The sequence below is a fragment of the Pristiophorus japonicus genome, chromosome 9 (assembly GCF_044704955.1).
Source record: "Pristiophorus japonicus isolate sPriJap1 chromosome 9, sPriJap1.hap1, whole genome shotgun sequence".
NCBI lineage: Eukaryota > Metazoa > Chordata > Chondrichthyes > Pristiophoridae > Pristiophorus > Pristiophorus japonicus.
Window position 1 is genome coordinate 47,882,883 of NC_091985.1, and position 13,697 is coordinate 47,896,579.

General features: G+C 40.8%; 1 protein-coding gene across 1 annotated transcript in view; it reads right to left on the reverse strand.

Annotated features, from left to right (window-relative positions):
- Positions 1 to 8,379: 8,379 nt before the first annotated feature.
- Positions 8,380 to 13,697, reverse strand: part of msh2 (mutS homolog 2 (E. coli)) — a 97,867-nt gene continuing 92,549 nt past the window's right edge. Inside the window, exons 15-16 of the mRNA XM_070889325.1 lie at positions 11,604 to 11,776; positions 8,380 to 9,047 (exon numbers count right to left, since the gene is read on the reverse strand). Coding sequence (XP_070745426.1) covers positions 8,877 to 9,047; positions 11,604 to 11,776 — 344 coding nt within the window. The 3' untranslated portion in view covers positions 8,380 to 8,876. The remainder of the gene's footprint in view (positions 9,048 to 11,603; positions 11,777 to 13,697) is intronic.

Genomic DNA, 13,697 nt, shown 5'->3' on the forward strand with positions numbered 1-13,697 from the left:
TGTCCTTTCTCAGGTTAGGCGACCAAAACTGTACACAATACTCCAGGTGTGGCCTCACCAAGGCCTTGTACAACTGTAGCAACACCTCCCTGCCCCTGTACTCAAATCCCCTCGCTATGAAGGCCAACATGCCATTTGCTTTCTTAACCATCTGCTGTACCTGCATGCCAACCTTCAATGACTGATGTACCATGACACCCAGGTCTCTTTGCACCTCCCGTTTATCATTCCAGAAACAGCAAGAGGACTTATTTTTTTCTGCTATTTCTTATACTTTCTCACATCGGAGGCAGTTGACCTTCTACCATACACAAGTAAAACTGATTACTTGTTGGTCAAGTCCCACAGAGTGAGATGTCAATAGAACCATTGGAATCAACTGGAACATGGTGTAATTGAAATTGGATTCTGCATCGCCCTTCGCTGTTCAATTAAAAACAAAAGCATCATTAGGTGGCTATGTACTTTCAATATAAATTAAGTCACTGAGGTCTTTACCATATTGAGGTCAGGACTAGACCTTAATGTCGGAAAATGCGACATTCTTGCATTCTTACAGGTTTAGTTAAGGGATATCCATAATTGTTGTCTACTCCTTCACATATAGGTTTACTGTACTATCCAAAAGTATATTGTTTATAGATAATGAATTGGTGTACATGAAGTATTAATCCATTTCTCTTGTCCGGTTAAGTTATAATAATTATGGATAGCTCTTTAAATAACCCATAAAAGTTCTTTATTTTAATTAACACTTTCGTAGAGTGTTAGCTTTGAAAAATGTTTCAGCGTCTATTCATGATCAAACTGTTGTCTATCTTTAATAAGTAAAACAATCTCGTTTAAGATCATGAGGAATAAAATCAAGAACAAAAAAGGCCATTTGCTCAATGAAATTCATCTCTCTAATAATCCAACTCATCCAACCTTGTAACCAACTCCCCGAATGTTTTTCATTGCACTATTGTACCTTTTTTTAAAATTCATTTTTCACTCATTTGAATTTATATTCTTTTGTTCTACTTGGTGTGACTCACCTTGAAGTAATACTCTGGGTTTGCCTAATCTACATCATTTAATACTTCTTATCCCTCTATAAGGTTTGCCCATATTCTTCTTGTCTATAGACTGCAGAGTTTCAGCTTCTCTAATCTTTCCTCGTAACTTATCCCTTTTACACCTGGGATCAGTCTTGTTGTTGTTTGTTGCACATTCATCAATGTATACATGTCCCTTTTGAAGTGCGTCAATCAAAATTCCAGAACTGTGTATCTTGATAAATGAGTTATAAGGTTTTCAGCATAACCACTGCAGACTTAATCTCCACTGTTCAGTCTATGTATCCCAATATTCTATTTGTTTATTTGAATTGCTTTGCCACATCTCCTCAACATTTAAACTGGCGAATCTACTATAGAACCATAAATGTTTAAAGCACAAAGTGCATTTGGTCCGCTGCATCGGTGTCAATTTCAGAGGGTATTTGGCCCATTGCATCGGTGTCAATTTTTTGCTAGAGCAATCCTAAAATAATCCCAGTCTGCTTTCGCCCTGTATCTTTCTGCTTCAAATATGTACCCACATTTCCCTTAAAAGATGCAATGATCTCTAGCTCAAATACTCCCTTTGGCAAAGCACCCCGTGCTCCAACTCTGTGTAGGGAAATTTCTCCTAGCCTCTTTCCTTACTCTCTTAGCAATAATTTTAAATTGTTGATTCCCCAACCAAAGGAAATAGCCTTTCCCTATACACTCAATCGAGACCCATTATAATTTTTGAAATCTCTGTTAAATCACCTCTTTGCTCCAGTAATAATAGTGTCAGTATCTCATGTCTCTCCTCATAACTATAATTTATCATCCCTGGTATCATCCTGGTGAATCTACGCTGTACACTCTCTATGGCTTTAATGTAGACAGATATTTGAATGATAATGGAGTCAAGGATTATGAAGAGCGGGCGGGGGTAGTGGAGTTGAGGCCAGGATCAGATCAGCCATGATCTTATTGAATGGTGGAGCAGACTTGAGGGGCCAAATAGCCTACTCCTGCTTCTATTTCTTATGTTCTTATGTCCTTTCTATAATGGGATGTGCAAAATTGAACACAGTACTCTAATTAATTTGTGCAAATTCCTCACTATTATACTCTACGCCCCTATTTATGTGCTCAACATGTTAACTTTCTTATGGCTTTATCTACTGACACTAGCACTTTCAGGAAATTAGGTATTTGAACCCCTAAGTCTCTCAGTTCATCCATACCTTTCCATTGTGTGTATATTCCTATTGGTTGTTTTTCATCCAAAAAGTATTGCTTTGCACTTATCTTAAATTGCATCTCCCACCTGTCTGCTCTTTACAACACAAGAACATAAGAAATAGGAGCATAGAAAATAGGTGCAGGAGTAGGCCATTCGGCCCTTCAAGCCTGCACCACCATTCAATATGATCATGGCTGATCATGCAACTTCGGTACTCTATTCCTGCTTTTTCTCCATACCCCTTGATCCCTTTAGTCGTAAGGGCCACATCTAACTCCCTTTTGAATATATCTAACAAACTGGTCTCAACAACTTTCTGTGGTAGAGAATTCCACAGGTTCACAATTCTCTGTGAGTGAAGCAGTTTCTCCTCATCTCGGTCCTAAATGGCTTACACCTTATCCTTAGACTGTGACCCCTGGTTCTGGACTTCCCAAACATCGGGAACATTCTTCCTGCATCTAACCTGTCCAATCCCGTCAGAATTTTATATGTTTCTATGAGATCCCCTCTCATTCTTCTAAATTCCAGTGAATATAAGCCTAGTCGATCCAGTCTTTTTCATATGTCAGTCCTGCCATCCCGGGAATCAGTCTGGTGAACCTTCGCTGCACTCCCTCAATAGCAAGAATGTCCTTTCTCAGATTAGGAGACCAAAACTGTACACAATATTCAAGGTGAGGCCCTGTACAACTGCAGTAAGACTTCCCTGCTCCTATACTCAAATCCTCTCGCTATGAAGGTCATACGGCCCCTCGAGCCTGCTCCGCAATTTAATCCGATCATGGCTAATCCGATCATGGACTCAGGTCCATTTGCCTGCCCACTCCCCATAGCTCCTTAATTACTTATTGGTTAAGAAGCTATCTATCTCTGCCTTAAATTTATTCAATGCCCCCGCTTCCACAGCTCCCCGAGGCAGCGAATTCCACAGATTTACAACCCTCAGAAGAAATTCCTCCTCATCTCAGTTTTAAATGGGCAGTCCCTTATTCTAAGATCATGCCCCCTAGTTCTAGTCTCCCCTATCAGTGGAAACATCCTCTCTGCATCCATCTTGTCAAGCCCCCTCATAATTTTATACGTTTCGATAAGATCATCTCATTCTTATGAATCCGCCAACCTGTCTATGCCTTCCCGAAGACTTTTAATGCTATTTGCCAAACCCCATTATTGAGATTGTGCTCCCAGTGACTAAGTCCAAATCATCTATATTGAGAAAAAAGCCAATCCTATTCTGACTCCTGGGGTAATTCACTTTCATATGTGAGCTTGCCTAACAAGCCTCTTGTGGTTCCCTAACGAATGCTTTTTGAAAAGGCATATAGACTACATTTACTGCATTCCTTTCATCTATCCAATTGGTAATTTCTTCAAAAAAAACCAAACATGACTTGTCTTTAACAAATCCATGTTGGTCCTCCCTTATTAGCCCACATATTACTAAATGCTCATTAATTTTATCTATATTTGTAGATTCTAAGAGTTTGGGCATACCTATCATTAGACTGACTATAGTTATGCGGTTTATCCTTCTCTGCTTCCTTGAATTTAAGGTGTTACATTGGCTATTTTTCTAGTCCCGTGGCACATTTACATATTTGAGGGAGGATTGCAAAAATTGTGGCCAGAGCCTCAGCTTTTTCTTCTCTGACTCTTTTCAACAACCTAGGGTGTTCCCCTCAGGGACCACTAACTTATACATGCTGCTAATTTTTTAGAACCAACTCCGTTGCTAGTTTTCTTGAATAAATGCTGCACATCCTCCTCCAGCACACTCATTCTCACCTCGACCATCATTTTGAAATACCGATCCAAAATACGGTTACTCAGCTACCTTTCAAAGTTTTTTTTAAGTGCTTTCTTGATTATAAAACCACCTCAAAACAAGATTTGACATTGATTTCAAGCCATTGCTTTTCTATTTCACTGGGTCAGTGTGCCAAGTGTGTTCATGAACTCATTGACAGCTGAATGCCAGCCTGCCCTGTGCTAGGACTTTAATGCTTATGATTTAAATGGTCCCAGTCTCTATAATAATGATTCCACTTCTGCATTGGGAATACAGCAACGTTCAATGGATAGGACTTAGTAATTACTGCCCTTGTGTGATTACTGAGTTGCAGACACATAGTTCGTGATTCATCGTTTTATAGCCAGATTATTAAAAATAAATCTGCATTTCATTAGTAACCATTCCTAAGTGAGCTAGAAAGTTAAAAGCAGGAAAAAAAACATTTAGACTTGTTAAGTCTCACTCCTCAGGAGTAACACTTAGTTGTTTTGTTAAATTTTTCATCCAGATGATTTGTTCTGCTGACGACACCACCTAACTTTTGTATAGTTTTGAGGGTGTGTTGGCTCATGTCTGGCACCTCACAGGGTGGACATTCTTCATGTGTTAACCGAGATAATGAACATCATTAGGATATTCAATCATGTGCTGCACTGCAGCCCAGCCCAATTATACTCCCACTCAACAACCATACACTTCGAAATATAAATGTTATAACACAGAAGCAGACCATTCGGCTAAACAGTTCATGTCGGCATTTATCCTCCACGTGAGCAAATAGTTCTAATCCTATTTAGTCACCCTGTTCCCATCTCCTTTCCCTTCATGCATATATCCAATCTAATCTTGAATGTTGACATTTTCTGCCTCACCATAACGTGCCCTTTAAAACCTGGTTAGGAAACCAGCTGAGCAGCAGGAGACAGAGTAGGGATAGTGGCAGGTACTCTAATTGGCTGGATGTGATGAGTAGTGTCCCACAGGGATCTGTGTTGGGGCTTCAACTATTCATAGCATTTATTAACTTAGATGATGGCATAGAAAGCCACATATCCAAATTTGCTGATGTTACAAAGATAGGCAGCATTGTAGATGAAAGCATAAAAATTACAAAGGAATATTGATAGATTAAGTGAATATGCAAAACTGTGGCAAATGGATTTCAATATAGACAAATGTGAGGTCATCCACTTTGGACCTAAAAGGATAGAGCATCGTACTTTCTAAATGGTGAAAATCTAAAAGCAGTGAAGATCCAGAGACTTGGGGAGGTCCAGGTACCTAGATCATTAAAATGTCACGAACAGGTACAGAAAATAACTGAAAAGGCAAATGAAATGCTAGCCTTTATAGCTAGAGAACTAGAATACAAGGGGGTGCAGCTATACAAAGCCCCGGTTAGACCACACCTGGAATATTGTGAGAAGTTCTGGTCACGACCTTAGGAAGGATATATTGGCATTAGAGGGAGTGCAGCATACATTTACCAAAATGATACCCGGACTCCAAGGGTTAAGTTACAAGGAGAGATTACACAAGGGTTGTATTTCCCTGAATTTAGAAGGCTAAGGGGTGATCTGATCATAGTTTAAGATATTAAGAGGAACAGATAGGGTAGATCGAAAGAAACTATTTGTTGGTTGAGGATTCTAGGACTAGGGGGCATAGTCTAAAAATTAGAGCCAGACCTTTCAGGAGTGAAATTAGGAAACACTGCTGCACACAAAGGGTAGAAGAAGTTTGGAACTCTTTTCAGCAAACAGCAATTTATGCTAGATCAATTCTTAATTTTAAATCTGAGTGATTTTTGCTAACCAAAGGTATTAAAGGATATGGGCCAAAGGTGGGTATCTGGAGTAAGGTCGCAGATCAGCCATGATCTCATTGAATAGCCTATTCCTGTTCGTATGCAATCAAGATCAAGAACCCTAGTTGATTTTATTCCCATTTCTTAGATCAGAGGTGCTGAAACAACTGTAACCCACTTAAGCCCTGAAAATATAAAGAATCCAAAACATTTGTTATCACAGCTGTCAACAGAGGGAATTAAAAGCAAAATTACTGACAATACATTTTTTAAGTGATGTACATTAAAATAGGTCACTTAAAAGGCCTTTGGTTTTTAAACAAATGGCTTACTTTGATACACGGCACTCTTAAACATGAACTCAGCTCCATTTGTTTGAACAGGTCCCAATTGCTTCATTCTTCATGATCCTAAACCCGATTTCTTTATTTGTTGGCATAGCTTAATATTAACTGACTGACTGAATTATTTAAACTTGTAGAAAAAGCAGAAAGTTTTTTTTGAGAGAATGGGATGATGAGATATTGACTGTGTCAGGTCTCCATGCCAAGGGCTATATAATTTCACTTCAGTGCCATTAGATATCTACAATGGATACAGCAGAAATCCATATTTAATTTTTTTCTCACGTGAAATTCTTTTTTAAAAAAAGTCACATCCTTAAACTGGCCAAAACATTGGGTTGAGGTACAGATGTTCAGCAATTGATTAAAAACCTAGTTATTAGATTTTATTTTTAAAAGCAAATATACTAAAACAAACCACAACACAGACTTGGATTTATATAGCTTTACAGCCAATTAAGTACTTTTGGAGTATAATCACATTGTAATGTGGGAAACTAAATACGAACCAACAAAATCAATTTACAATTAAATCTGTTCACAAAATGAGTGTCAGGGAAAATTAAGATTAAATAGAAGTTTAAATAAAAGACATAAAAATGTTTTCAATTATTAAGTGGTACAATGTTTGATTTGTTCATCTGAATGGAATAGGAGATAGATCTGGGATGCACAAGGGATTTTCTCACATGGCTGGGATAGACCAATGGGAAGTCAGCCTGGGCATTCCAAAGACCCCCGACACCCAGGTGTGACCGAATCAGGACGTAGAAAGTGAGTGCGACAGAAGAAATGCGCATTCATGTTTTGGAAACAGCCTGATTTTCATTTCGATTGAAGTCGATGGCAGTGTAAATCATGGGGTTTCTGTAATGGATGGTTGATGCGCAATGCTAGTTCTAGCCTTTGTGGGGTACAGTTCAGTGTGCATTCCCTAGTACTTTGCCCAGGATGTCACTGTTCACGCGAGTGCATGTCACCAAGCTATTTGACTGCAGTGACATCACATTATGTCCGAGTCAGTCTGCGCATTCGCACAGCGGGGTTAACAATAAGGAGCGGGACCCATGGCCGATTATCCTCCCTTAACAGCCAACTGAAGTGTACAAGATCAGTTAATTCAGCAGACCTAGAATTAAGACCGGCATTTCCATCATCGCAACAATTCTGATAACTGAAATGATATAACCGGTCTTTACTCTTTAATGTTGACTGACCTGTTGTGTATTTTCTGTTTGTTTCCCTCATTGCTTTTGTGCTGTCAGGTAGCTTATTAGACATCCAGTCTTGGATGAGCTGCAATTTCCTCCAGCTAAACACTGGGAAAATTGAAGCCATCGCCTTCGGCCCCTGCCACAAACTCCGTACCCTTGCCAACTATGCCATTCCCTTCTTTAGCTAATATTTCAGAATGAACCAGACTGCTCACAACTTCGGCGTCCTTTTCGACTCAGAGCAGAGCTCCCAGTCCCATAGCCTCTCCCACAAAGACCACATACCTCCACCTTGTAGCATCGTCTGCCTCAGCCCATCTGCTACTGAAATCCTCATCCATGTCTTTTTCACCTCCAGATTTTTGACTATTTCAATACTCTCCTGGCCAGCATCCCATTGCTCCACAAACTTCATTTTATCTGAAATTCTGCAGTCTATATTTTCCCACACCAAGTTCCACTTGCCTCTCAGCCATCTTTGTGACCTACATTGCTGACAAAGTCAAAGTCCTCAAGTTTAAAATTCTCATGTTTAAATTCCATTATGGCCTCACTCTTTCTCTTCTTTCCCCCCCCCACAATTTCTGTAACCTCTTCCGACTCTCTTCAGCTCCGGCCTCTTGTGCATTTGTGTCTCCCTTCCCGCAACTTTCTATGCTTTCAGCTGCCTCGGTACCACTCTGGAATTCCCCATCCAAACCCCCCTGCTTCTCTCTCCTTAAAAACCTCACCTCTGACCAAGCTTTTAGTCAGCCCTTGTAATTTGTCCCCCTTTGCCTAGTGTCATTTGTTTTGATTATGCTTCTCTTGGGACATTTTTCCACATTAAAGGCAAGTTGTTATTTTTAATGAGTTCCAGCATTTTCAGTTTTACTTTTTATTTTACAGAGCATCACAAGTGGTGTTGTTTTACCACATGGCCACCCAATTTGTTCAAGTCACAAAAGAAACAAACAGTAGGAGATTTTAATAATTTTATTGTAAATGTCATCTTTCAGAAAAGAAAACTAATCATAACAAAATTAAGTGCAATGTGGACTGACATTGCAGCTACATAATGATGTAAAAGCAGACTTTGGCAAGAACAGCATTCCTCCAATTCCATTTTACACGTGCGTTCCATATGGGAAGCGTTTCCATTTATATGGCTGCTGAACTCTTGGGGAAAGATGACTGGCTTTGCCATTGCCAAAAACAATGCTTTTCTTGCTCTCAAACATTAACTTCTCGAGGACAATTTATGAACTTGACAGTTTTACATGTTAGAGAGGCAATAACCCACCGTGCTTGTTGAGGGAAGGATCTGCTTCTTTATCTCCTCCTTCCTCATGACTGGCCATTTTGTGAGTGGGATTCAAGTTATAGATTCTTTCGCTCTCTCTCCCACGCCACATGTTTAAAACCGTACATCTCAATATATTCTATGGAGTTAATTTTACTTTAAAATCACGACCTTACGCCGAGACCTTGGATCTCGAGATCATTTCATTGATAAAACTGTTATTCTGTGCTAACACTTCAGACTTCAGCTCCAGCAGCTTCTGCTTTATGTCTTCCTCAGACATGTCAGTAAGGGGTAAAGCTTTGATGCTCGACAGAAAATCTGCAATGATCCTTTCACCATCCTACAAAATGGAAGGGAAGACATTATTCCATATTGTTGGATTACAGTATGCATCTCATGCTACGAAGATCTGATAGTCTGCAATTATGTAATATTTCCATGCCTCAGAGACTAAGCATTCCAGGCAAATTATTTTCTGAGTCTACAGTGGCATTAAATGTAATCAAATACACTTATGACAGCTTCACGATAATGGAAATCCCTTTAAACTGGCTGTGTGACCCATTCAAATGTTCGCACATGCGCAGTTATTCCCACTGAAAAGCCAGTAATCGACGTGCGGGGGACCTTCAGACCGCTGCGTGGCCATGCAGCTTAACAGTAACATTGCACCCCCCACCCCTACCAGCACAGTGTCCTGACACCTGCAGAAAAGGCCAAACTACATTCTCAATGCGTACAAGCAACTGTCTTAATATTGCAACTACTAATGCTGTGAGGAAACTTTTAAGATTTTAAAAAGGAGAGGAAGAGGGAGGGGTCTGAAGCTTGTCATCAGTACCATTTTCCAAGATAAAACTGTTGCAATTAAACAAATATTTTTATTTTGCAATTTTTGGTTGAAATTATATATATATATATATATATTATATAATTATTTGGGTTTTTCAGCTGTGGGTTTCCTTAACAGCACTGTGGGAGTACCTTCCCTACAAGGCTTGCAGCGGTTTAAGGCAGCAGCTCAGCACCACCTTTTCAAGGGCAATTAGGGATGGGCAATAAATGCTGGCCTTGCCCACATCCCAGAACAAATATAAAATAAAAATTAATGATCTTCCTCTCCACCAGTGCAGAGAGTTCCTGTACAAGCAATCCTGTTGAGTAATGAGCTCAAGATAAATGGTTCCAGTCCACCCTGCTACTAAATGGCTGCCTGGATTGAAATCCTGAAAAAAAAGGCTGTGCCCCACGTACAAAAATTGCACATTCCTGGCTCAGGCCTATGAGGGATCAGCACTGCCCTCTAAGTAGCTTTTTGATGAAACAAGAGAATCTGTCTACAAATGAATTGCAGCTTGAAATCCAATACAATGAACACTAAGATGTAAATCTCCTCTTCCTGCTGGCTATCAGGGTTCTGAATTAAATGAGTTTCGTGGAGATCGAACTATAACCTAAAACTTCCCATAATTCAGGATTATTTTAAATATTATATTCGTTCTGAGGTAAGGCCACCATCCTTAATTGCCCTTCAGAAGGTGGTGCTGAGCCGCCTTCTTGAACCGTTGCAGTCCGTGTGGTGAAGGTACTCCCACAGTGCTGTTAGGGAGTTCCAGGATTTTGACCCAGCGACATACTTCCAAGTCAGGATGGCGTGCAACTTGGAGGGGAACGTGCAGGTGATGGTGCTTCCATGTGCCTGCTGCTCTTGTCCTTGTGAGTGGCAGAAGGTTGGGGAAGTGCACCCGAAGAAGCCATGGTGAGTTGCTGCAGTGCATCTTGTAGATGGTACACACTGCAGCCACGGTGTGCAGGTGGAGGGAGTGAATGTTGAAGGTGGTGGATGGGGTGTTAATCAAACAGGCTGCTTTGTCCTGGATGGTGTCAAGCTTCTTGAGTGTTGTTGGAGCTGCAATCATCCAGGCAAGTGGAGAGTATTCCATCACACTCCTGACTTGTGCCATGTAGATGGTGGAAAGGCTTTGGGGAATCAGGAGGTGAGACACTCGCCGCAAAATACCCAGCCTCTGATGCGCTCATGTTGCCACAATATTTACGTGGGTGGTCCAGTTAAGTTTCTGGTCAATGGTGACCCCCAGGATGTTGATGGTGGGGGATTCGACAATGTTAGTGCTGTTGAATCTGAGATGGTCATTGCCTAACACTTATGTGACGTGAATTTAATTGCCACTTATCAGCCCAAGCCTGAATGTCATCCAGATCTTGCTGCATGGGCATGAACTGCTTCATTTTCTGAGGAGTTGCGAATGAAACTGAACACTGAAATCATCAGCGAACATCCCCACTTCTGATCTTATGGAGGGAAGGTAATTGATGAAGCACTGAAGATAGTTGGGCCTCGGACACTGCCCTGAGGAACTCCTGCAGTGATGTCCTGGGGCTGGGATGATTAACAACCACAACCACCTTCCCTTGTGCTAGGTATGCATCCAGCCAGTGGAGAGTTTCCCCTCGATTCACATTGATTTCAATTTTACTAGGGCTCCTTGATGCCACACTCAGTCAAATACTGCCTTGATGTCAAGGGCAGTCACTTTCACCTCACCTCTGGAATTTAGCTCGTTTGTCCATGTTTGGACCAAGGCTGTAATGAGGTCTGGAGCCAAGTGGTCCTGCTGGAACCCAAAAATTAGCACTAAATGGCCGACAAAGTGGAGGCAAAGACAGGGTACTCTGCTGGTCAAGTTTAAAGCACATTGCCGAGACAGCGTGCGGTCTATCCTGTTTTGTATATGATCTTTGAGTGCTTAATGTCAATGCTTGGTTCATTACAAGAATGCTTTAACTCCTCAATACTGATATTCTTACTTTTGAAAAGCAAAATGATTCTAAATAATTTAAAAAGCTTAAGCCCCTTTATAGTTCAAGCACAAACCTGTTTTTCTTGGCGGGATTTCTTAGCTGCAGGCCCTTCACCAAAATCTTCAGAGTTCCCTGTATTCTGGAATTCCTCAAGCTCCAGGGCTTTGTCCTTGGCACTTTGAATAACATGTTTGGGGAACTGAGCAAGCTCAGCTACATGAATCCCAAAACTCTGGTCACAAACACCTGCAAATGAGAGAAATAAAATAAATTTATTTAAAGCCTTCAATACCATACAATTACTGGATGATAAGAGGGCTGGGGTGAGAAGATGGAAGAAAAGTTGCAATAATTAAAGATTTAATTTCTGCAATGTGTTCTGCAATTCAGATTATGGAATACTCAAACAAAACTTGGCAAGAATTAAATTGATCACAGAACATCAATTAGATAAATAAACTTCAGCAGTTGATAGTATTGTTGGCCAAATGAACTGAGGGATAGCATAATTTCATTTTAAAAGAATTCAATGAGGCCTCAGAATCGAGCAACAACGGAAAGTCTTAACTCGAGTATTACACGAGATTACGGATTAAAAACTCGCAACACGCATCAGTAAATGTGGTCATTCTTCTGATCAGATCAAGAGCATAGACCAAGAAAAAAAATCAAATGTAGAAGTTATTCTAATATACGAGAGCGAGTATGCGTGTGTGTGTGTGTGTGAGAGTGAGTGTGTGATAGCGAGAGGTGTGAGTGAGTGGGAAAGAGTGTATGTAAGTGCACATGTGCTTATACACATATGTCCAACTAAATAAGAGCTTCAACTTATAATGGGCTCACGATTATGGGGATTTCACATTAAAAACAGCTTTAAAAAAATTGATAGCTTGACCTTGGGTGTATATTATAGGAAACATTATGTACAATTAAAACCAGTTTCCTTTAAGACAATGCACCAGTGTGCAAGCACAGATAACCAAAAACGTCCAATATGAAAAGGAAAATATGCCCTCAGCACACCATGCAAGATATTATGAGACCAAGCAACAGAACTCCATAATGCACAAGAGCAGTAACTGCACTTTCCATACAACTTTCTATTGCAGTATTGCAGGGAAACTCAACTATGCATTAAAAAGAAAATGAAAAATAATAAAAGCATTTGTTTTGCTAGTGCTTAATCAGGAGCTGGGAAAGTGAAGCTCCAGGCTGAGATCAGGGAGTCATGCGCTATAAACACACTGCATAACTGGGATGTTAGTCACTAGACAACTGAAACCAAAAGTTGAAAAGCTTTCTATGCTCACACTCGTTAAAATCCTTGGGATGGCTGTACTTCAACTTTCTTGTTCGTTCATCAGGAAGTAATTTGGCGCCTGCAGAATCTTCAAAGCTAACACTAACGCAATATATATTTGATCAGCTTTATTCATTTTTAAACATCATTACTGATGATGAAATGTTTCCATGGGTGGCTCTGCTGCACAGGAGGGCAGGAAAAAGAGTGGGAGAGCTGTAGTGATAGGGGATTCTATTGTAAGGGGAATAGATAGACGTTCCTGCGGTCACAAACGAGACTCCAGGATGGTACTGTTGCCTCCCTGGTGCAAGGGTCAAGGATGTCTCGGAGCTCCTGCAGAGCATTGTGGAGGGGGGAGGGTGAACAGCCAGCTGTCGTGGTGCATATAGGTACAAACGATATAGGTAAAAAAATGGGATGAGATCCTACAAGCTGAATTTAGGGAGCTAGGAGTTAAATTAAAAAGTACGACCTCAAAAGATAGTAATCTCAGGATTACTACCAGTGCCATGTGCTAGTCAGAGTAGGAAAATAGCAGGGTAGTTCAGATGAATACGTGGCTTGAGGAATGGTGCAACAGGGAGGAATTCAAATTCCTGGGTCATTGGAATCGGTTCTGGGGGAGGTGGGACCAGTACAAACCGGACGGTCTGCACCTGGGCAGGACCGGAACCGATATCGTAGGCGGAGTTGTTTGGCCCAGCGGCGGCAGTCCGAGAGGCGGGAGTGCGTGGTTGGTGAGGCCTATAAAATGCCCAGCGGCAGCGAGAGTCCGAGAGACGTACTTGTGCAGCTGCAGCGGGGAGAGAAGGCAAAAAAGAAGTAGAAAGAAATCAAAAGGTGACGTCACAGCCAAGAGGGTAA